Below are 23,407 nucleotides of genomic sequence, written 5' to 3' on the forward strand. Positions count from 1 at the left end.
AATGAGGTGATTTGATCAATTTTGGACCGTTAAAATAAAATTAAGTCTGACTTAGCCGCAGAAATGTGGGGATAATTGCCCCTAGGTAGAATTCTAAAAGGGTTTTAGGGTTTAACTAATTTGAGCTCTGATTCAAGTCACGATATAAAATGGGTGTGCGTATGACATAAAAAAAAACAAGAAAAATCTACGAAATTATTAAGAAAAATTTCGAGTGCATTTAAAGATAAATAACTGCTATTCAAACTTCGAAGAAATGATAAAATACCATTTTTCTTATCATTCTAAAATATAAAGTAACTGAGAGAAATAAATAAAAAAGGAATGTGTTCTTTGTCACGTTTTCTTATTGCGAGAGACAAATAATGAGATAATCAAAACTTGAAACATTTATGGAATAACTTCAAAACAAAAACACTACGGACAAAACGGCAAAGTCAATAAAAAACAACAAGAACAAAATAACAATAACAACAAGCAAACGAATGCAAGGCAACGATACAATACACATATATCTTGGAAGGGAAATTTACGGGCAAAAATAGTTTAATTTCGCAATTCTGGCTCTTCATAAATTTCTCTTATTAACCCAAATATTAGAATATAAGTTCTCGTAGGTGTCGTAGAAAGAGTCCCAGTGGGGAAAGCTCAGATTTTTTAAACCTTTTAAAATTAACTAATTTTTCAATTTATAAAAGTTGTGTGAAGTCACATGGAGGTAATTCGGCGTAAAGTAAACGTATACCTTAACTATGACTGTGTGTGTTCTGCAATTTATTCTTCAAGTTTATTTTGGGAAAATGTTTAAGAAAATGAAGTTATTTTTTGTTTCATTTTCTCGTTAAATTCTATATAATGGTATCGTGGTAAATGCTTACAAGTTTCTAGAACTTAGTTTCTGTCCGCATATTTATTAATACAATGGGAGATTTTTCGATTGAAAAATTAAAAATAATGACACTTTAAACTTCGATAAGAAATTAACTCATTTTCAATAAGAGTTGACTGTCCTAAACTTCGATAAGAAATTAACTCATTTTCAATAAGAGTTGACTGTCCTGAAATTTCTCTTTAAAATAATTATATCTGAGCAGCGTGGTAATAAGAATTAAGAATTTGATACCTCAATTATCATAAACTGTTCAGTTTTCAGGTTCAGTTGAGCATTCTATCCTAACACTTACAAAGAATAATACAGGTGATCCAGGAAATGTTTTTATCTAGAAACTTCCATTTAAAGTTGGTACATCGTAAACAACATAAACTTTATATACTAAAACTTAACAAAATGGTTATAACAAGAATTGGGAAATGACCAACAAAAGATTTTAGTAAAAAACGGAGATTTTTTAATCGGAAATCGTTTTAATTATCTTGTGGATCAAACAATTAAGTCACAAAAACTTTTTTTCTTTAAACTTGGCTTTGCAGATATTTCGACTTGCAACTGTTTAAACACAATTCAATCACCGACAATACTAAATTGGCTGCCTTAATCTTTCTCATCCTTTAAGGTAAACAAAACAGCGATTGAACAGCAAAAGAAAATATCACAATATTGCGCCTTTATTATAAAAGCAAATGGCGACATTTAATTAGTGGGTTGGTGCGCATTCTCAGAAAGTGTATGATTGCTACAAAATCTAATTACGGTTTAACTATAGGGGACAAATTCCCGAGTTTATGCAGCAGCTCCCTTAGCTACGGAGTGACTTGAAAGAAGAAACAAAGAATTGATTGGTTTACTTTCTCAAAATGTTTAAAAGTATTCGTATCGAGTTTCATTGAGGAAACGAAGTGGCTATCATGGCGCCAGATTTCTCTGTGCACATGTTTAACACTGGCCTCAAAACCTCCACATCGCTTTTTAAACACCGCGGGAACATTTGTTTTTCAAAGTTTTGGATACAATATGAAATGGATATAAAAAACTTTAAAAACGTAGATGTGCCAGACAAGCTTCCGTTTTGCAACAAAATTTTTCTCCTACGCTGATCCCATATTTGAACAGTTTAAACAAATTATCCGAAAGTGGTCGGATAGTTTCTCACATTTTTCACACCTTAGAGTTTACACAGAGAAAATTAATATGATTACCTTAATAAAAAGTACTTCACTGTTATAACGACAATTTGCTATGCCTAGGAAACCGGTACGGTTGATTACACAGTTGCTTTATACATGTCATTTCGTTCACAATTGTGATATTTACTTCGCAAAAAGACCTGATTTTAATTCTTTAAACGAAATTGTAACTAGAACGAAAAGGAAGATCATACTAACTCGAAAAAAATTTTTCCTCTTCTATTATTTATTCATTTTCTTGGAGTTTTACAAAACATGCGTTCGAAAGGTTTTATTTATAAGTAAATAAACACAAAAACTAATTCAAAAGAGTTAACATATCCTTCGAAAACACAACCGTTTATCTGTTATTTGCATTTAATCAAATACACCAATACACACATTTTTATTTATATCAAAACAATATAAAATTTCGCTAGAGTAAAAATAAATTAAAAAGAAAATAAAAACAGCTTTAAACTTGCTATATTGCAAACCCAAATTTGCGACCGTTTGATCGCAAACCACGATCAAACCACGTATATTTATTGTTTGCTCTTGGTCAGTCTTTATGACGTAAAGAATTTTACACGACTTTTAGAGGTGCGCCTTAATTATCTGGATTATACTGCTCTAGCCCCGCGTACTGTAATTGTTTCTTCAAAAATGCGCTATTTTGACATTCTAGCAAAATAGCAAATCCGATATTCTCTTTTTCTATAACGTTCAGCCCGCATACTTAGTATGTGATTTGATAAAAAAAAAAAATCATTTTCTTAATTAAAAAAACTGCACTTTAAAAAGTAACCAATTTTCTCACATTACCTGCCTTATCAAATGTTAAGCTTCTTGAGCGACACAACTATTATTCGTTTAGAAAACATAGCTAAACAATGAAAAAGGCAATACACAAAATTCAAATGTAATGTATTTTATTTTTAACTTGAAGACACAATGTAAAATGATATCGTCGAAAACAACTTACGTTTGAAAAGCTTTATTAAAGAGATCATTATTGAAACTACATTAATGTAGATGAGAATGACCTACCAACATTAAAAGTGTTTCTTAAAATTGATACAAATAAGCAAAGATGATTGATTTATCTTCGCTTTCCTCCAATGTTATTACGCTTATCGGTAACATTCGGGCGTTATTTCCAACCAACTTCCAATTCCCACGTTTTTGGCAGTAAACTTTTTACTTTCTAAGTATCTAAATAATTATATTTGTCGCATATCCAACTTCCAATTCCCATGTTATTACAGTAAACATTTTTATTTCCTAATTGTTTTAATATGGCCTCAGTAATAAACGTTTTAGACCCGATAATCCTATTGTGTGTATTTAATTCTTCAAGTGTTGCCTTGCGCCAGTTTTCAAACAACAATAATAAAAAATAACTCAATCATTGAAAAGAGTGTCTTCTTACACCTAATCTATCTAGCAGAATCTATGTCTCTCACTTTCCAAAGAAAGTCGAAACCCGTCGATATCCGTCTGTAGTGATATTGTTTTAAGCAATTTCAGCTGCAAGACAGCGGAAGGCGCAAACATTCTGTACGCTTTTAAAACTGATTCATAAAACAAAACCGGTGAACGACTGGTTATGTTTTTAATTCATTTGTTTTCCATTCGTAATTAAAACATCTAACAAGATTATTAATATAAGTGCTATCATATTTCTTAGTTCGCTTGTTAAAGTTGATGCTCTTTTCTATCGAGTTTTGTTTTTGGGCAGCTGGAACAGGTGATGTCAAGAGATTCATGGCCGCGAAAGGCCATCGTGGGAAAGTCAAGGAACCCCAGACTTTTATCAGGTCGAAAGAACTATTTACAACTTTCTTAACTCTGAATGGAAACAGAAATCATTTCGAATTATCTCATAATTTTATACTGATCATAAACCACAGAGTATCTTTTCTCTCTTTTTTTTCTTTGCTTTATTTTATAAAAACGTCAAATTTTCAGTTGAGGCTGGTTCATTATACTGATAATGAACCATAGAACCACGTATAGCAAATGTCTCCAACTTTGTCAAACTCTTGGAAAAGTTGCTAGGATAAGCTAAATTTAATTCTCATCACAAAGCAATATTTTGCTGCTATCTTAGCCTTGACATGTTCTTAGCATGCTCTTTCTTAGAATTTGGTGCAAACTCATGCTGGACGTTCTTAAGGTTATTATAAAAAAAAAAAACAAGAAAAGCGAAATTAGAGTATTAATCAACTAAATTCGTTATGTTTCAGATTTAACTGGAAGATAATACGAGTTAACGGGGTAAAATATGGCAATGGGAAACGAAAAAAAATAAACGCTGATGAGGTACGAAGTTTTCGTTCATGTATTAATTCCCAGGGTGGTTTTATTATTGTCTTAGATTCGACTAGATGCGTAGATACGACATGGTGTTGATACCTGACTTGGAGTAAAATTTTTCTTGTTGGGATTCCTTAAGGATATTTTCTGGAACTTAACCATTATTGCTTTTTGGATTGCCAAATGTGTCAAATGTTTCTACGTTGACAGTAATCTACCCCTTCCCTACTAAAAAAAAGATCACAAAAAAGGCAAAAAAATTAACCACTTACAGTCATTTTTTCATCTAAAAAATGAGTGTCAGTGGCTGTAAAACTAGCAGTATAGAGCAGACAAGCTGAACAGCGAGGGTTTTCGGAGGGATTTGTGCATCACATTTACTCTACAAATATCTAAATATTTGCAGATTCTTTAATAAGAAAATACTTCTATTTGGCATTAAGGGGAAGGGATGTGGGGAGGCTGTCATTTGTTAGAAGCAGGTATTTGTACCATGGCACCTCGGATGGGTGGCAAAAATGGGTAGATTGGAGGGGGGAGTAGGGAGCAGGTAAAAAATAGGTTCGGGGGGGAGGACCCCTGGGGGACAGACAGGGGTGATCATTGGCAAAATCGATTTTAACCTTTTAATAGATGGTACTTTGGACATGGTCAACAGAAATTCTTACGCCTAAGAGATAGCAATTTGGGTGTGGTCAAAGGAATTTTTAACCCTAAGATATAGCAGAATATAAATAAAAAATGTTAAACACCACATTAGAATAGCATTGGTCTAAAAAAAATCGGAAAAATATGTTAAACACCCCCTTAGGAATAGCAGTTGGTCAAATTTTATACCATAAGAGAAAGCAATATCGCAAAAATCCTTCAACACCCCCCTTTGGGATGGCAGTTGGTTGAAACTTTATACTCTAAAAGATGTGACCTACACCCCGGTCTACTTTTCTGGAGAGTGCCCCACCCCGGGGAAGGACAATAAGGTTAAATATGCATAAAGTGTAAAATAGTAAATAATGGCAAATGAATGAGGCATAGGATATTTCATAGAGCATTTGGAGATGTAAAGCAACCTTAAGTGTATTTTAGTTCAGGGCTTATTATCAGGAGGAAAAATCAGGTACTAGTCAAATATACAGGAGAAATAAAACTGGGAGCCGAGGGAACAAGGAAAGTGGAGATTCCTAATAGGGAAAAGGTTTGAGAATGTGAATAAGCAGGCCCATAGCCAGGATTTTGAACAGGGGGGGGGGTTTGTTTACCCATTTAGCGGACCATTTTCTCTTACGTAGATAGTCCCAGCTTACAGTGGTCCTCAATTTTTCTTCATCAGGGCAGACCTATAAGTCATGTGGGGTGGTTCTTCTGAACCCCCCAAACCCCCCTGGCTACGGGCCTGATAAGTGGCTAGCCAATTCAACGACTCATACACGTAAATTTACGTTACTTGGGGGAGGGGTATGGTGTAATAAGTAGATACCTTTAGCGTGGTTTATCTTTCTGTTTTCCTTTTCTCTTCTTTTCTTTTTATTCATTTTCTTTCTCTGTTGTCTTCTTATTCTTTTTCCCTCTATTTCCATTTCTATTTAGTCTTTTTGGTTCATGTTTGGCAATGAGATACACAAAAAAGGTTGAAGTTAGCACTGCGCTGCCACTAATCCCTGACATTGTGCGTTATAGGATGGATGGTGTATAAGGATGGGGTAAAATTTCTACCATATGTCAATGTGGTACTTGGAAAACTGCCAGGCATTTGAATTGAAGAGACGGGTAAGGACCAAAGTAGCCAGTAAAATGACAATAGGCTGGTTAAAACCTTAGACTAGAAGGATAGTTCATTCCCAAATTTTTAAGCCAATTTCCCCAGCTATCTGCTCCTAGCCCACTTAAACAAATCTCTTTGATCTTAGCGTTGAGTCAAGTAAATTGAATACAATAAATTCAAACTTGCACATTTGGCTCTGACAAAAATTATTTGTTCAACATGTATTGAGATTACTTTTTTCAAGGGGGTGGAGAAAGGGGGAGGGAAGGAATCATTTCCATATCTCCCCACACAGACCCCAAGTTCCCCAACAGATTGTCTGTAGTATTTCCAGTTAAATAATTTGATAACTTTTCTCTTATGTAAATGCAAACACTGCTAAACTGGAGTATTTTCCACTGTCCTTTAAACATCAAGCACTTTTTGAAAAGTTAACCAGCTTTGTGTGCTTTATGCAAGTTTTTCATTAGGAGGTAAAAGAAGGTACTAGTCGAATCCAAAAAGAATTTATGAATAAAGTGGAGCCTAGGGGTGCTAATGGCAGTCACCTTATCCCTTTGATGTGGTGTCTTGATCTGGACTGTACCCTGCCCTCTAAAGTCTTTTCGTCTTTTTCTCTCTTTTTTTCTCCTTCTTACTTGACTGTCCATTGGCAATGAAGATATCCTAGGGACAATACACAATACTAAATGCAGGAGATATACAGGTGCATGCATAAAAGGGGAGAGGGGAATTTGTTTTGTTTAATATTCTGTCAATCATTCTACTGTTAAAAGTAGATCCAGAATTTTTCAAATGGTAGTTCAATCTGTGAGAAGCAAACCAATGTATCTTTTGAAATGATTTAGCATCAAACAATAGAAATACATACAGCTTATTGTATGCACCTAAAGACAAGCATCTTTTAGTTGTTTTTAAACCTATGCAGGGGCGTAGCCAGGATTTTTAACAGAAGGGGCCCCAAAAGGCCCATATTTTGAAAACATTTACTGTATTTTTGGCTGCTTGAAGGGGGGTCTTCCCCTGGCTATACCAGAGCCCCCAATACCAATACCATGTAAAATAGAGGGAAAAGTGCTTAGGGCCATACTTCTATCAACAATGATCAAATGAGGGACAGGGCCGTAGCAGGGGGCGGGGCACTGGGGGGCTCTTGCCCCCCCCCCCCCCCCAAATATTTTCAAAAATTATAAGAAAATGACCAGTAGGGGTGTGGCTGTGCCCCCCATTGTTTCTTAATGTGTCTGTATTGTTCTCCCCAATAATTTGAAGCCTGCTATGGCTATGGGGGAGGAGGGGGAGGGGGCATGTATATTGGGGATGCTGTAGTTTAGAAGGTGGATATAGACATAGTTAGTAGACTATGAGACTAACTACTAACTATGATATAAACTTCTTGGTGTTGATATTTTTCATGACCTATCTTGGAATATCCATTGTCAATTTCACAATCCAGACCACTTATACCCACTGGGTTCCCTGTGTTAGGTAATGTTTGATTTTGCTAATAAAAGATCCCGGATGTTCTTCCAGATTCCTGAGCTAAAAGATGGTGTGTTTTGCTAATCTCAGGCCCCTACCCAGGGGCACCCACCCACAATGGCCGAAGGTCTACTTTCGGTTCTCAATAATCCTGCTCTTTTTTTGTAGATTAAACTATAAAGCATAAGCTAGATCACTCTGGTTTGTAGCCCAATCCGACAATAAACGTTTCGTGGAGATACTCCAAAGGCATAAAACATCCCTATTTGTTCTTTCGGAGGTGGTCAGATTTTTATCAGAGAACTCACTCCCCTCCCCTCCCCCCAGGAAAAATTAGGTCCACTTTTTCGGATACCGCACCCACCCCCTCCTCCCTCCCAAGAAAAATCCTGGGTACGGGCCTGAATCTTGTCCCATATCCGAATGATATCTCCCCAATCATGAACGGTGAAGCCAACCCAATACTGTCTATATCCAGGCCCCTGTTTTCTGGTATACTATCGTCATTTAAAACCTGTTACTAAATCTGAGTGATCAACAGATTTGTTGACGGGGAAAATCCATTCTAACAGAGTCGCACAGATAAAAACTTAGGTCTCTTGGATACAATTACACATGTTCAACTAAATTAGATTTCGATTTTTCAAGGGTATTATGATTTGGAAGGAAGCCCAGCTTTTAGAAACCGGCTGGTTTTCAAATCAACAAGCGTTAAAAATAAAATATTTCTTTTACCATAGACCATCTGGCATTTTGTCTGTTGTTATAGCTTGCTTGAAAAACAGTTCTGGCATCGATTCCTTGCTTCGCTGCTTCCTGTTTTACAAAACGCGCCAAATACATTACATCTACCAAGATCCCTTGCGCCCCTAGCATTAACAACATCCGGGATATCGATAACGAAATCAACCAAAATGGCGACGCCAAACAAGGCGACAGATACCCGAACAGAACTCGCTGAACTGATAAAAAAACGAGCCGAAATTGCGGTAAGAGAACTTTCAAATATCAACTGACTAGTAATCTTAGTATTTGCATCGAAGAATTTAGATTTCTGCCCTGGATTTAGCATTTAAAATATCGTAAAATTTAGAGGTTTGGATTGATATTTCACCTGATTGGCGCCAAATTAATTATGGACGGTATTGCCGAGAGTTTCAAACCAACGATCTATCTTCTTAGTACACTCGTTAAACATACCCTGTGTTTCTTTTCTATTTTTTTGCTAATAACAGCATGAGTTTTCTGACTTTTTGGGCGATTTGTTTGAGAGCGGGAAACCGCAATTTATCATACACTTGGGAGAAAACAGCACTTGATCATAATTGTGGTCAACTCCTCCCGCATTTTTAAGAAAATGAATTTCTAAGACAATCACGCATTAAGAACATTTTTTATACTTAAATTGTAAAGCTTACAATTTTTAGGGACTCCTTTACTCCCTCAAAAATTTGCTGTATTATACCCCCTCCCTCCCAATACACATAATACATAGACACAACCCTCCCCTTACACAAAAAGCTTCTCAATAGGCATACTCAAGAGGCCTCCCAAATGTCACACAATCGCACTCAATTACTGCTCGATCAATTTGATCACACTCTATCACATTAAATAGAAAATCATAGCCCAGTCAAATGCCAAATACAAACTAACATAACTTACAAATTGAACAAATCTTGATTGAAATTTAAAATTCTTTTAAAATTTGTCTATCTTACATACTAGCATTTCTGGATGCCTTGCCTCTTAAGGGGGGGGGGGGGGGGGGGGTGGGGTGAATAGGGGTATGTAAATCCGCTGGTCCGCTACATTTTCAGGGGAAATCTGTGGATCAGCAGATATTTTTAGATCTGCATGGTTGGCAGATAAACAATAGCATTGATTGAAATTCATTTCAAATCCGAAATTCAACTGTCAAAGCAGTCAAAATCTGAAATCCGTGCCCAAATTGTCAACAGATCTTTGATCCGCCATATTTTCAAAATCCACCAATCCACTGAAAGAATCATCAAAATCCGTAATCCGTGAGCATTTCGGGGCTGAGCTAACGTTGAGTGACTCATCAATGCATTTGAAAGCAGGTGTTTTAATGAGTGTAGACTAACATTTGTTGATATCTGGACCCCTAGGACAGTTTAGCTAACCTTGAGTGACTCATCAATGCATTTGAAAGCAGGTGTTTTAATGAGTGCAAACTAACATTTGTTGATATCTGGACCCCTAGGACAGTTTAGCTAACCTTGAGCGACAGATATATGCCTTTGAAGGCAGTTACCTTGAAGACACTCAGCTATATGGAAACATCATCAGAGGCTGGGACCGGCTGCTAACCAACAAGTAATTTGTTATCTGTCATATTTTTCATCTCTCTGGAAACAGACTTTATGGCCAATTATTTAGGAGTTTCTCTCTGCTACATAACACTACTAAACCAGGGAGGGGTAGAGAGAGGGAAGGAGGCATGGGAAGAAGGGAGGGTGAGACTAACCCCCAATAATGTGCTTAGTCATGTAGGGGTTTGTCCCCCAGAATATTTTACAGTCTAGCAAAAGCAAACTCATATTTAGGTGTTTATAAGATCTCCTATCAAACTTGTTATAGTCCAAACTATTTTATTTGGACTTAATTGTTCAATGTGTTTTAATGTACTGAAAGGCCTTCTCAGAGCTATTATTTCTTTTAGGAATTATACATTGTTGTTAAAGTTATCCTTGAAATTATTTTAAAGTATAATTATGTCATTGATCACTCCGTGACCTTAATGTCTTCTTTATTTTCAAGCTCTATAAAGCAACCATTATCCAAGGGCAAAACAGTAACGAGGTTAAGACCAATACCATGTGAATATTATACTATACACAAAAACAATCTTCATTCAATATTCATCCATACTCTTATTTCTTGCGACCTTCATGAAAATAACAGGCTTGGTAGATCTCCTTTAATTGTCTTATTGTATATTTGAACAGGAATACCAACACTAAAGTTGAGAGAAGAAATAGAAAGTTCAAAGATGCTGAACGTCTATTTTCGAAGTCCTCCATCACCTCACTAGCAGTAAGTAAAAATAATCCCTACAAGTTGCAAAAAAACACAACCTGATTTGTTTTAATCCTTTGTAACCTTGTACTCTGATTTTGCAATTTCAAAAGCTTGTACAAGTAAATTGTCTGCAGCAGTAGTTTTGGTGTCTTTAGAATGATTCTAATGAGAAATATCCGAAAGCTCCAAAAGCCACTGTTTTTCTGCGTTTTTTTTTTTTTTTTTCAGTTTTCACCCTATGCATTCCTTTACAATTTTCATACTTTGAAAAATGTCCATAGTCAAACAGTATACATTTCATATCAACCAAATCCAAATCATGAAAATTAACAGTACATGATTTTTGGCTTCAGACTGCTTGAAGTTCTGATTAAAATGGATGCAGCAAAAAAGGTGTGCTGTGTGATTATAACATGGCTGCCTGTGATGTCATCCCTTAGTGGTTCTGTGACACTCTTTAATAGATCTATTTGTTTTTGCAGGCAATAGCTGCAAGTGGCTTGACGGACACTCAACCTGAGAAAAGTATGATGCTCGTTTGCAATATTCCGATATTTTGTTTTGATAATCTGTTGTGAAAGTCCAAAGACTAGTTATTATTATTCTAACCAAATGTTTAAGCAGGATAAACTCTTCAGGTGGGGCATGGTATGAGTAAGAGGCCTGCAAACGAACAAGATGTTGGCAATGAACTTGTAAAAGCCGGTTATTATAATAGGCAAACAAAACAGAAATGACTCAAGTATTTATTAGTTTTCAGAAGATGTTCTTATTTGCCTTATTTTTACCTGTTTAATATTGCAGCATTTGGGACCTAATTGTAAAAGTTGTCTTGGTTTACTCTTTTGCTTATGTTACATGTGTCATAATGGTAGTCACATCAATAAATGAATAAATAATTATTTGTTTTTTCTTTCAGAAGATCAGTCTCAGTCCGATACTCAGATAAATCACAATTCACACCACAATCATCATCAGCATCACTCTCACACATCACACATCGGCAAAGTTCATAAAGGTAAGTCTTAACTAATGCTAAACCTTGACATGCTTTCATCCAAATGAATTAGTATTAGTCCACATAATTCCAATTCACTTCAATTCTATTTTACTTTCTTCGCATTGAAAGTTTTTTATATTTCAGCATCTCATAAGAAAAGAAAACACAAGCGACACAGGTTAGAGTCTGTTTTCTAATTGATCTTTGTACCAATTGGTGGTTCACTGTAAATACCTGTTTTAGCACTCGGTTTCATAATGCCTCCTTTGAATAAGCACCACCAATAAGTCATTGAATATTGAATAAGTCCCCCTTTCTAAATCCCTCCTCTCCAAAACAAAAGTGTAAGGATGACCAAATGCAAGGCCTTTAGCTTTACAAGTTACTCATTTTGATTATTGAACAACAAAAAATGCATATTGAACTGTTTGTCTGAGTTGTTTTTGTTTAATTTATTACTTGAAATAAAGAAATAACAGATGTTCATTTAGAGCTGAGGTCAGTATGTTGGAAAAGTGCCCAGCTTCAAGAAGCTCCCAAATTCAAATAAGCGCCCCCTTGTGACTAAAAGATTAATAAAAGGTGTTAAAAATGAGTATTTATTGTGAATCCATTTCTTCTCCTGCAATGAAGGTATCTGAGTAGAGGTGTATCTTGTATGTCATTCCTTTCCATACAAAGGTCCCATTATGTAGATCATGTTTAAAACAAAAACATGCCCTGATTGCATTCCTCTTAAAGCATTCCTCTCCATACAAAGATCCCATTATAAAGATCATTGCTAAACAAAAACATGCCCTGATTGCATTCCTTGTAAAACATTCCTCTCCATACAAAGGTCCCATTATATCGATCATGGCTAAACAAAAACATGCCCTGATTGCATTCCTTGTAAAACATTCCTCTCCATACAAAGGTCCCATTATATCGATCATGGCTAAACAAAAACATGCCCTGATTGCATTCCTTGTAAAACATTCCTCTCCATACAAAGATCCCATTATATCGATCATGGCTAAACAAAAACATGCCCTGATTGCATTCCTTGTAAAACATTCCTCTCCATACAAAGATCCCATTATATCGATCATGGCTAAACAAAAACATGCCCTGATTGCATTCCTTGTAAAACATTCCTCTCCATACAAAGATCCCATTATATCGATCATTGCTAAACAAAAACATGCCCTGATTGCATTCCTTGTAAAACATTCCTCTCCATACAAAGATCCCATTATATCGATCATGGCTAAACAAAAACATGCCCTGATTGCATTCCTTGTATATCATTTCTCTGCATACAAAGGTCCCATTATATCGATCATGGCTAAACAAAAACATGCCCTGATTGCATTCCTTGTATATCATTCCTCTCCATACAAAGATCCCATTAATACAGATCACGGCTAAAACCCAAACAAAGCCCTATATTGCATGGTTTCTTTTCAGGATTGAACTGAGAGTTAAGAAGGCAGGACACAGATCTAGGGAGCCCAGTATAGACGGACAAGAGGTGAACTTTTTTTCTTGCATCTGCACGGAATAGTTCAATTTTCCAATTTAACTTTCCCACTGGTTATAGGCAATAAGGACTCATAAATACAGTTCGAGTATCCGGACAGGAGCGGATCTATGGGGAGAGGGTTTAACCCCACCCCCCTTGGGCTGCCAAAAAGCCAAATACTGTATATCAAATAATAAATACCCGCACCCGTTATTCTAAGCAATTGAATTTTTATGTACAATACCTTGTCTTTTCCCCTTATGTTTCATGGTGCCAATAAACTATATAATAGTGGAATATTATGATTTTCTAAAAATTTCTCAGTGGATGGATGTCAATGGTACAAAGAAACAGCATTTGTACCCCCCCCCCCCTTATGCCAATTCACTTTCTCGCCTTAACATGCCCTCTCTATCCAAAACAATCATTTTTTTTATTGCCTTTTAATCTATTGATTTTTCTGCCTTTGATATTTTAAATAAAAACAGCTTTATTTTGATTAATTTTAACTAGTAATCATTAATGACTCTAACATTCTTATGGTGGTCTTTTATTTCCAGGAAGAACTTGAAAACTAAAAGTGGACCTATGCCATCAGAATATCGATAACTGAGGTAGCTGCTAGTATACTAGAGGTAGCTGTGTATACAAGCCTGCTCAGATCCAAAATGCTATTTGGCACAGTGATGGAAATCTCATGTAAACTACTGTGAAAGCTCTTCAAACCTGGGGCCCAAATAAAATAAATCTGCCATCTCTTACTATGCCTTTTTTCCCAACTAGACCAACTATTTGATATCTGACGGATGGATAAAGATAATCACCCTAACATTATTGAACAAGCCAATAACCCCCCCCCACAAAAAAAAAAATAAACAAGCAGTCTTTGCCAATAAAAGGGCACAACATTGCAAAGACAAATTTGAGGAAAGCCAACTGGCAACAAAATGAATATGGAGCAAAAAAAAGATGCTACCTTCCTGTCAGAAATTAATTGGTCAGTGCCTTAAGAATATAAAACATAGAATATAATTTGTTTCCAAGAGTATCAGTTAATAGCCCCCAACCAGCCCCTTTTTGAAGGTAAAAAATGAGGCGAAGATTTTTTGGGCAGAATTGGACAGTGAGTCGAGTCCCTGCTGCAATCTTCTACTTTTTCCCCTACTTTGTGTGACCAGAGTTCATTAAATACCCATCCTCATTCCCAGGGTATTCCTCTCATATCCCCCTTTCCTCCTTGCCCCTGGGGGTAGGGCAGGGTGGTACCCTGGGAATGTGGATGTTAAATACCCTGACACAGGACACCTTAAAATTTCAGAGCTTATCAATGTAAAAATATTGATGTACCCCATATTACAATCCCCAGGAATTCAGTAGAACTATTCCCCCCCCCCAGTATCTTTACTTCCCCCTTAGGATATTTAATGACCACTGACTTATCACAGACCATTAAGCTTAATAGAGGCTAAAGAGGGATCAGGCCCAACAGGATAACATTATTTTTGTTTAGTTTTGAATATTTAGAACTCTTGAATTTGTAAAATACAATACAATACTATCTATGCATCATTTTAGTTTAAAATATAAATGAGTACTTGAGCATACGGATAGAATTGAATTTTTTTAGCATTGGCAGAAATTTGATTCTGTATTATTTCACTACTAGAATGGACATTTCACTTGCATAGAGAACAAAACTTTTTCATTTAAACACCTATGTTTAAATGGGTGTTTAAAAACACCTGTGGTTCTTCATATGTTTTCGTGTGTAACCTTATTTGATATAGGCATATCAGTATTCAAAAAATACATGGACTAAAGTTGTGGTGACTCAGGTCATGGGCATTCCTCAGGGAAAGGACTGTGGCAGCTGAGCTTATGTAAAAAAAGGGAAGTTGTGTTGACTCAAACCCATAAACACACTGTTACCAGGAAAAGGTTGGAAGGGGAAAGCATGCATATATATTACTGGGTCCATCTCCCCTTGGGTTGAGTCCATCTCCCCTTGGGTTGGGTCCATCTCCCCCTTGGGTTGGGTCCATCTCCCCCTTGAGTTGGGTCCATCTCCCCCTTGGGTTGGGTCCATCTCCCCCTTGGGTTGGGTCCATCTCCCCCTTGTGTTGGGTCCATCTCCCCCTTGGGTTGGGTCAATTTCCCCCTTGGGTTGGGTCCACCTCCCCCTTGGGTTGGGTCAATCTCCCCCTTGGGTTTGGTCCATCTCCCCCTTGGGTTGGGTCCATCTACCCCCTCGGGTTGGGTCTATCTCCCACATGGGTTGGGTCCATCTCCCCCTTGGGTTGGGTCCATCTCCCCCTTGGCGTGGGTCCATCTCCCCCTTGGGTTGGGTCGATATCCACCTTGGATTGAGTCAATCTCCCCCTTGGGTTGGGTCCATCTGCCCCTTGGGTTGGGTCCAACTCCCCCTCGGGTTTGGTCCAACTCCCTTGGGTTTGGTCCATCTCCCCCTTGAGTTGGGTCTATCTCCCCCTTGGGTTGGGTCCATCTCCCCCTTGGGTTGGGCCAATCTCCCCCTTGGGTTGGGTTTATCCCCCCCCTTGGGTTGGGTCAATCTCCCCCTTGGGTTGGGTCCATCTCCCCCTTGGGTTGGGTCCATATTTTCTTGGGTTGGGTCCATCTCTCCCTTGGGTTGGGTCAATCTCCCCCTTGGGTTGGCTCGATCTCCCCCTTTGGTTGGGTCCATCTCCCCCTTGGGTTGGGTCCATCTCCCCCTTGGGTTGGGTCCATCTCCCCCTTGGGTTGGGTCCATCTCCCCCTTGGGTTGGGTCCATCTACCCCCTCGGGTTGGGTCTATCTCCCACATGGGTTGGGTCCATCTCCCCCTTGGGTTGGGTCCATCTCCCCCTTGGCGTGGGTCCATCTCCCCCTTGGGTTGGGTCGATATCCACCTTGGATTGAGTCAATCTCCCCCTTGGGTTGGGTCCATCTGCCCCTTGGGTTGGGTCCAACTCCCCCTCGGGTTTGGTCCATCTCTCCCTTGGGTTTGGTCCATCTCCCCCTTGAGTTGGGTCCATCTCCCCCTTGGGTTGGGTCCATCTCCTCCTTGGGATGGGCCAATCTCCCCCTTGGGTTGGGTCCATCTCCCCCTTGGGTTGGGCCAATCTCCCCCTTGGGTTGGGTCTATCTCTCCCTTTGGTTGGGTCCATCTCCCCCTTGTTTTGGGTCCATCTCCCCCTTGGGTTGGGTCCATCCCCCCTTGGGTTGGGTCCATCTCCCCATTGGGTTGGATCCATCTCCCCCTTGGGTTGGGTCCATCTCCCCATTGGGTTGGATCCATCTCCCCCTTGGGTTGGGTCCATCTCCCCCTTGGGTTGGCCTTGGGTTGGCTCGATCTCCACGTTGTTTTGGGTCCATCTCCCCCTTGTTTTGGGTCCATCTCCCCCTTGGGTTGGGATCATATCCCCCCTTGGGTTGGGTCCATCTCCCCCTTCGGTTGGGTCCAGCTCCCCCTTGGGTTGGGTCCATCTCCCCCTTGGCGTGGGTCCATCTCCCCCTTGGGTTGGGTCGATATCCACCTTGGATTGAGTCAATCTCCCCCTTGGGTTGGGTCCATCTGCCCCTTGGGTTGGGTCCAACTCCCCCTCGGGTTTGGTCCATCTCTCCCTTGGGTTTGGTCCATCTCCCCCTTGAGTTGGGTCCATCTCCCCCTTGGGTTGGGTCCATCTCCTCCTTGGGATGGGCCAATCTCCCCCTTGGGTTGGGTCCATCTCCCCCTTGGGTTGGGCCAATCTCCCCCTTGGGTTGGGTCTATCTCTCCCTTTGGTTGGGTCCATCTCCCCCTTGTTTTGGGTCCATCTCCCCCTTGGGTTGGGTCCATCCCCCCTTGGGTTGGGTCCATCTCCCCATTGGGTTGGATCCATCTCCCCCTTGGGTTGGGTCCATCTCCCCATTGGGTTGGATCCATCTCCCCCTTGGGTTGGGTCCATCTCCCCCTTGGGTTGGCCTTGGGTTGGCTCGATCTCCACGTTGTTTTGGGTCCATCTCCCCCTTGTTTTGGGTCCATCTCCCCCTTGGGTTGGGATCATATCCCCCCTTGGGTTGGGTCCATCTCCCCCTTCGGTTGGGTCCAGCTCCCCCTTGGGTTGGGCCCATCTCCCCCTTGAGTTGGGTCCATCTCCCCCTTGGGTTGGGTCCATCTGCCTCTTGGGTTGGGTCCATCTCCCCCTTGGGTTGGATCCATCTCCCCCTTGGGTTGGGTCCATCTCCCCCTTGGGTTGGGCCCATCTCCCCCTTGGGTTGGGTCTATCCCCCCCTTGGGTTGGGTCTATCTCCCCCTTGGGTTGGGTCCATCTCCCCCTTGGCGTGGGTCCATCTCCCCCTTGGGTTGGGTCGATATCCACCTTGGATTGAGTCAATCTCCCCCTTGGGTTGGGTCCATCTGCCCCTTGGGTTGGGTCCAACTTCCCCTCGGGTTTGGTCCATCTCTCCCTTGGGTTTGGTCCATCTCCCCCTTGAGTTGGGTCCATCTCCCCCTTGGGTTGGGTCCATCTCCTCCTTGGGATGGGCCAATCTCCCCCTTGGGTTGGGTCCATCTCCCCCTTGGGTTGGGCCAATCTCCCCCTTGGGTTGGGTCTATCTCTCCCTTTGGTTGGGTCCATCTCCCCCTTGTTTTGGGTCCATCTCCCCCTTGGGTTGGGTCCATCTCCCCCTTGGGTTGGATCCATCTCCCCCTTGGGTTGGGTCCATCTCCCCATTGGGTTGGATCCATCTCCCCCTTGGGTTGGGTCCATCTCCCCCTTGGGTTGGCCTTGGGTTGGCTCGATCTCCCCGTTGTTTTGGGTCCATCTCCCCCTTGTTTTGGGTCCATCTCCCCCTTGGGTTGGGATCATATCCCCCCTTGGGTTGGGTCCATCTCCCCCTTTGGTTGGGTCCAGCTCCCCCTTGGGTTGGGCCCATCTCCCCCTTGAGTTGGGTCCATCTCCCCCTTGGGTTGGGTCCATCTGCCTCTTGGGTTGGGTCCATCTCCCCCTTGGGTTGGATCCATCTCCCCCTTGGGTTGGGTCCATCTCCCCCTTGGGTTGGGCCCATCTCCCCCTTGGGTTGGGTCTATCCCCCCCTTGGGTTGGGTCTATCTCTCCCTTGGGTTGGGTCAATCTCCCCCTTGGGTTGGGTCCATCTCTCCCTTGGGTTGGGTCAATCTCTCTCTTGGGTTGGGTCTATCTCCCCCTTGGGTTGGGTCTATCTCTCCCTTGGGTTGGCTCGATCTCCCCCTTTGGTTGGGTCCATCTCCCCCTTGGGTTGGGTCCATCTCCCCCTTGGGTTGGGATCATATCCCCCCTTGGGTTGGGTCCATCTCCCCCTTGGGTTGGGTCCAACTCCCCCTTGGGTTGGGTCCATCTCCCCCTTGAGTTGGGTCCATCTCCCCCTTGGCTTGGGTCCATCTCCCCCTTGGGTTGGGTCCATCTCCCCCTTGGGTTGGGTCCATATCCCCCTTGGGTTGGGTCCATATCCCCCTTGATTTGGGTTCAACCCGATACTCAATTTTATTGTCGAGGTTACCAGGTTACAAATAAGAGACAGTAAAGTCTAGGATTGCTAGCATTTATATACAAAATCTCAATGTTCGTTGCCCACTCCTTGACATGAGAGCACAAAAGTACCATTGTCTTGTATTCAAGATTACTCAATAGACACCAATGCTGCGCCATATTATTGGTCATGAAAATTTAAAAATATTTACAGTGATTTACAATAATTCCAGAATGACTGCACGATACAGTACTTAATTAGACGAAGAAACAGGTCAATTTGACCCATTAGAGCCCATAAGACAACTAATTAGATATACAATAGAAACATATATAACTAAAGAAATGATTTTTAATATTGAATAACATGAACCATTGCTTCATGTTACTCTTCCGGAAAGTCGCGCAAGTCTCAAATATCAGGTTTAAATGCTAAAGTGTTGAGGTCGGAATGAAATTGGCTATTTATAAAAAAAAGAAAGAAATGCAAATCGGGATCGTTTGGGTTTTCGTCAGGGTCAAGATACCAAACTGCCGCCTGTCCGGGCGCTAATGTACTTTTTAAAATTTTTTTATATTATTGAAAGTGCCTGATTTTGAATCGCTTGGATTTTTTGTTTATAAAAGCTACCAAGCTGTAGCCAATCTCCTTGGCCAAAGTTAAGTATTCAAATAAAAAAACGATGATAAGTTGACTTTCCGTTTCGAGTTCTGTTGGCAATGGTGCAAAGGGTATGAGGGAATGATGCTCATTTGTGATTGTTCGATGATATTTATGTGCAATTCAAAAAGTATTGTGGTTTGTGATTCTGGGATGTGCTTCTTCAAAGGATTTTTAGTACTGTATTGTGCGAAAAAAAGCTAAAAAAATATAAGTGTAAAGGCGCGGGTATCTAACGGCCGAAGAAAGTGCGCCCACGAGCCTTGATCTTTTGCCAGCGGCTCTGCTTCTACTTCTTCTGTAAAAAAAAGGTTATTGAAATAGCTTTTTTGCAGGTAGTCAAAAAAATATTCACCCACTAACTCCTGAGTACTTTTGCGAACAATTGTGAGGAAAACAGACTTAAAAGGAAGACTGTGGTGTCTTTTTAGTCTTGCGAGGGCGCTATGACATGTATGTTGCTGACATTGTAATTTGCGGGGCTGAAATGCGATAGATTAAATATACTCACAGCCTGTTCGAGCTGTTTGCGCAGCATCTCGATTTCCCTGTCGACACAGAACCAGTGTTATGGACTCGATTATATAGTGTACTATGTGTATATGTTAGACTTGTATAGTGTATTATTTTTACATGTATAGTGTATTGTGTGTTCATGTATAGTGTATTATGTGTACACGTTAGACATGTATAGTGTACTATATGTACATGTTAGACATGTATAGTGTACTATATGTACATGTTAGACATGTATAGTGTACTATGTGTACATGTTAGACATGTATAGTGTACTATGTGTACAAGTTAAACATGTATAGTGTACTGTGTACATGTTAGACATGTATAGTGTACTATATGTACATGTTAGACATGTATAGTGTACTATATGTACATGTTAGACATGTATAGTGTACTATATGTACATGTTAGACATGTATAGTGTACTATGTGTACACGTTAGATATGTATAGTGTACTATGTGTACATGTTAGACATGTATAGTGTACAATATGTACATGTTAGACATGTATAGTGTAATATGTGTACATGTTAGACATGTATAGTGTACTATATGTACATGTTAGACATGTATAGTGTACTATGCGTACATGATAGACATGTATAGTGTACTATATGTACATGTTAGACATATATAGTGTACTATGTGTACATGTTAGACATGTATAGTGTACTATGCGTACATGTTAGACATTATAGTGTACTATATGTACATGTTAGACATGTATAGTGTACTATGTGTACATGTTAGACATGTATAGTGTTCTATGCGTACATGTTAGACATGTATAGTGTACGATATGTACATGTTAGACATGCATAGTGTACTATGTGTACATGTTAGACATGTATAGTGTACTATGCGTACATGTTAGACATGTATAGTGTACTATATGTACATGTTAGACATGTATAGTGTACTATGCGTACATGATAGACATGTATAGTGTACTATGTGTACACGTTAGACATGTATAGTGTACTATATGTACATGTTAGACATGTATAGTGTACTATGTGTACACGTTAGATATGTATAGTGTACTATGTGTACATGTTAGACATGTATAGTGTACGATATGTACATGTTAGACATGCATAGTGTACTATGTGTACATGTTAGACATGTATAGTGTACTATATGTACATGTTAGACATGTATAGTGTACTATGCGTACATGATTGACATGTATAGTGTACTATATGTACATGTTAGACATATATAGTGTACTATGTGTAAATGTTAGACATGTATAGTGTACTATGTGTACACGTTAGACATGTATAGTGTACTATGCGTACATGTTAGACATGCATAGTGTACTATGTGTACATGTTAGACATGTATAGTGTACTATGCGTACATGTTAGACATGTATAGTGTACTATATGTACATGTTAGACATGTATAGTGTACTATGCGTACATGATAGACATGTATAGTGTACTATGTGTACACGGTAGACATGTATAGTGTACTATATGTACATGTTAGACATGTATAGTGTACTATGTGTACACGTTAGATATGTATAGTGTACTATGTGTACATGTTAGACATGTATAGTGTACTATGTGTACATGTTAGACATGTATAGTGTACTATGTGTACATGTTAGACATGTATAGTGTACTATGCGTACATGTTAGACATGTATAGTGTACTATATGTACATGTTAGACATGTATAGTGTACTATGCGTACATGATAGACATGTATAGTGTACTATGTGTATGCGTTAGACATGTATAGTGTACTATATGTACATGTTAGATATGTATAGTGTACTATGTGTACACGTTAGACATGTATAGTGTACTATATGTACATGTTAGACATGTAAAGTGTACTATGTGTACACGTTAGATATGTATAGTGTACTATGTGTACATGTTAGACATGTATAGTGTACTATGTGTACACGTTAGATATGTATAGTGTACTATGTGTACATGTTAGACGTGTATAGTGTACGATATGTACATGTTAGACATGTATAGTGTACGATATGTACATGTTAGACATGTATAGTGTACTATGTGTACATGTTAGACATGTATAGTGTACTATGCGTACATGTTAGACATGTATAGTGTACTATGCGTACATGTTAGACATGCATAGTGTACTATGCGTACATGTTAGACATGTATAGTGTACTATGCGTACATGATTGACATGTATAGTGTACTATGCGTACATGATTGACATGTATAGTGTACTATATGTACATGTTAGACATATATAGTGTACTATGTGTAAATGTTAGACATGTATAGTGTACACGTTAGATATGTATAGTGTGCTATGTGTACATGTTAGACATGTATAGTGTACGATATGTACATGTTAGACATGTATAGTGTACTATATGTACATGTTAGACATGTATAGTGTACGATATGTACATGTTAGACAGTATAGTGTACTATGTGTACCTGTTAGACATGTATAGTGTACTATGTGTACATGTTAGACATGTATAGTGTACGATATGTACATGTTAGACAGTATAGTGTACTATGCGTACATGTTTGACATTATAGTGTACTATATGTACATGTTAGACATGTATAGTGTACGATATGTACATGTTAGACAGTATAGTGTACTATGCGTACATGTTAGACATTATAGTGTATTACTCACTCGTCCTTGGTGTTCGCAGCCTCGACCAACTCGGCCTGAAATGCAAGTTTTATAGAGCACAAGAAAAGACGCAAATATGGACACTGTCACCAGTTTACTTCCAAAAGTCCGACTGAAACCTTAAAGACGAAAGAATCTATTAGAATCCTAGATATTAAACAGGCCATCCACTCCAAATTATCATCACATCCTCGAAGAAACTTGCAATAGACAGACAACTTTTACAATTTTTAAATAGTTTTCGATTTTTCCGTTAATAATAATCGGAGATTTTACGTAATCGACCTAAATGTAAATGGTGACAATGCGGCTTTAAAATTGTGATGTGTCGACCTGCGAGATGTTTTTTTAATTTGTGACGATGCAAAAAAACATGAGCTGAATTTACAAAAAGCAGACTGAAAACAGATACCTCCCCCCTATTTTGTTTTTTTTAAAAGCCCGTCAAAGTCAAACATCGCTGCACCTAGTCAGTGGTATCCTAGCTTTCCAACAGTGCTTTGCGGCCCCATCTCTAATCCCATGTCGCTTCGCTGAGGCAAGCACAAATTGATGGTTGCTTGTATTTTTCATCAAAAATACAGCTTTGAGCATATTGGGAGTGTGTCCTAAGGCATCATGAAGTCTATTGGGACATAATTGAGTGCTGTTCTTATGGATATTTGCAAGCAAAGTTGGATTGATGCCCTTTTTTTCTTGTTTGGCTTTGCCTGGATAAGAAAGTAATTTTCCAATGAATCACCACAGCTCTCCTAAATGCTGTCTTTTCTGTAACCAAATTAATTCCAAAATTGTTAACACTGCTATTCTGGGTCTGTATGACCTGGAATTGATTTGTTTGGCTTCGGGGTGAAAAAACTTCGGGGTGAAAACCATCTGACTTTGGGGAGAGGAGTGTTGACTGGACCGCTCCCC

The 23,407-nt window shown here is 39.4% G+C and overlaps 1 protein-coding gene and 2 long non-coding RNA genes across 5 annotated transcripts; 1 reads left to right on the forward strand and 2 right to left on the reverse strand.

The window, feature by feature from the left end:
- Nucleotides 1-5,925: 5,925 nt before the first annotated feature.
- LOC125556749 lies at nucleotides 5,926-8,504 on the reverse strand. The gene is made up of 3 exons (XR_007306504.1): nucleotides 8,363-8,504; nucleotides 6,694-6,811; nucleotides 5,926-5,971 (listed from the first exon to the last, which is right to left on the reverse strand). It is a non-coding gene; the product is annotated as an uncharacterized LOC125556749 (long non-coding RNA).
- Nucleotides 8,498-14,035, forward strand: LOC5509897 (chromatin modification-related protein MEAF6). 3 transcript variants are annotated; one of them, XM_048721680.1, is made up of 9 exons: nucleotides 8,498-8,616; nucleotides 9,855-9,967; nucleotides 10,412-10,453; nucleotides 10,600-10,687; nucleotides 11,155-11,197; nucleotides 11,592-11,690; nucleotides 11,817-11,850; nucleotides 13,122-13,185; nucleotides 13,737-14,035. In XM_048721680.1, exons 1-9 carry the CDS (start codon nucleotides 8,542-8,544, stop codon nucleotides 13,752-13,754), a joined length of 576 nt encoding a protein of 191 aa, XP_048577637.1. In that variant the 5' UTR covers nucleotides 8,498-8,541; the 3' UTR covers nucleotides 13,755-14,035. The 3 variants fall into 3 exon arrangements, with proteins under 3 accessions (XP_048577637.1, XP_048577638.1, XP_048577639.1); XM_048721681.1 differs by having other exon boundaries at nucleotides 11,595-11,690; XM_048721682.1 differs by lacking the exon at nucleotides 10,412-10,453.
- A 4,686-nt stretch (nucleotides 14,036-18,721) lies between these two features.
- Nucleotides 18,722-23,146, reverse strand: LOC125559819. The gene is made up of 3 exons (XR_007306505.1): nucleotides 22,493-23,146; nucleotides 19,835-19,871; nucleotides 18,722-19,621 (listed from the first exon to the last, which is right to left on the reverse strand). It is a non-coding gene; the product is annotated as an uncharacterized LOC125559819 (long non-coding RNA).
- Nucleotides 23,147-23,407: the final 261 nt, after the last annotated feature.

The sequence above is a fragment of the Nematostella vectensis genome, chromosome 14 (assembly GCF_932526225.1).
Source record: "Nematostella vectensis chromosome 14, jaNemVect1.1, whole genome shotgun sequence".
Classification (NCBI taxonomy): Eukaryota; Metazoa; Cnidaria; class Anthozoa; order Actiniaria; family Edwardsiidae; genus Nematostella; species Nematostella vectensis.

Excerpts from the sequence above, each read along its gene's own strand:
- LOC5509897 (XM_048721680.1), top strand. The coding sequence starts at position 8,542 with ATGGCGACGCCAAACAAGGCGACAGATACCCGAACAGAACTCGCTGAA. Across the intron at positions 11,198-11,591 it reads GGACACTCAACCTGAGAAAA|AAGATCAGTCTCAGTCCGAT; the intron begins GTATGATGCTCG and ends TTTTTCTTTCAG. Across the intron at positions 11,691-11,816 it reads CATCGGCAAAGTTCATAAAG|CATCTCATAAGAAAAGAAAA; the intron begins GTAAGTCTTAAC and ends TTTATATTTCAG.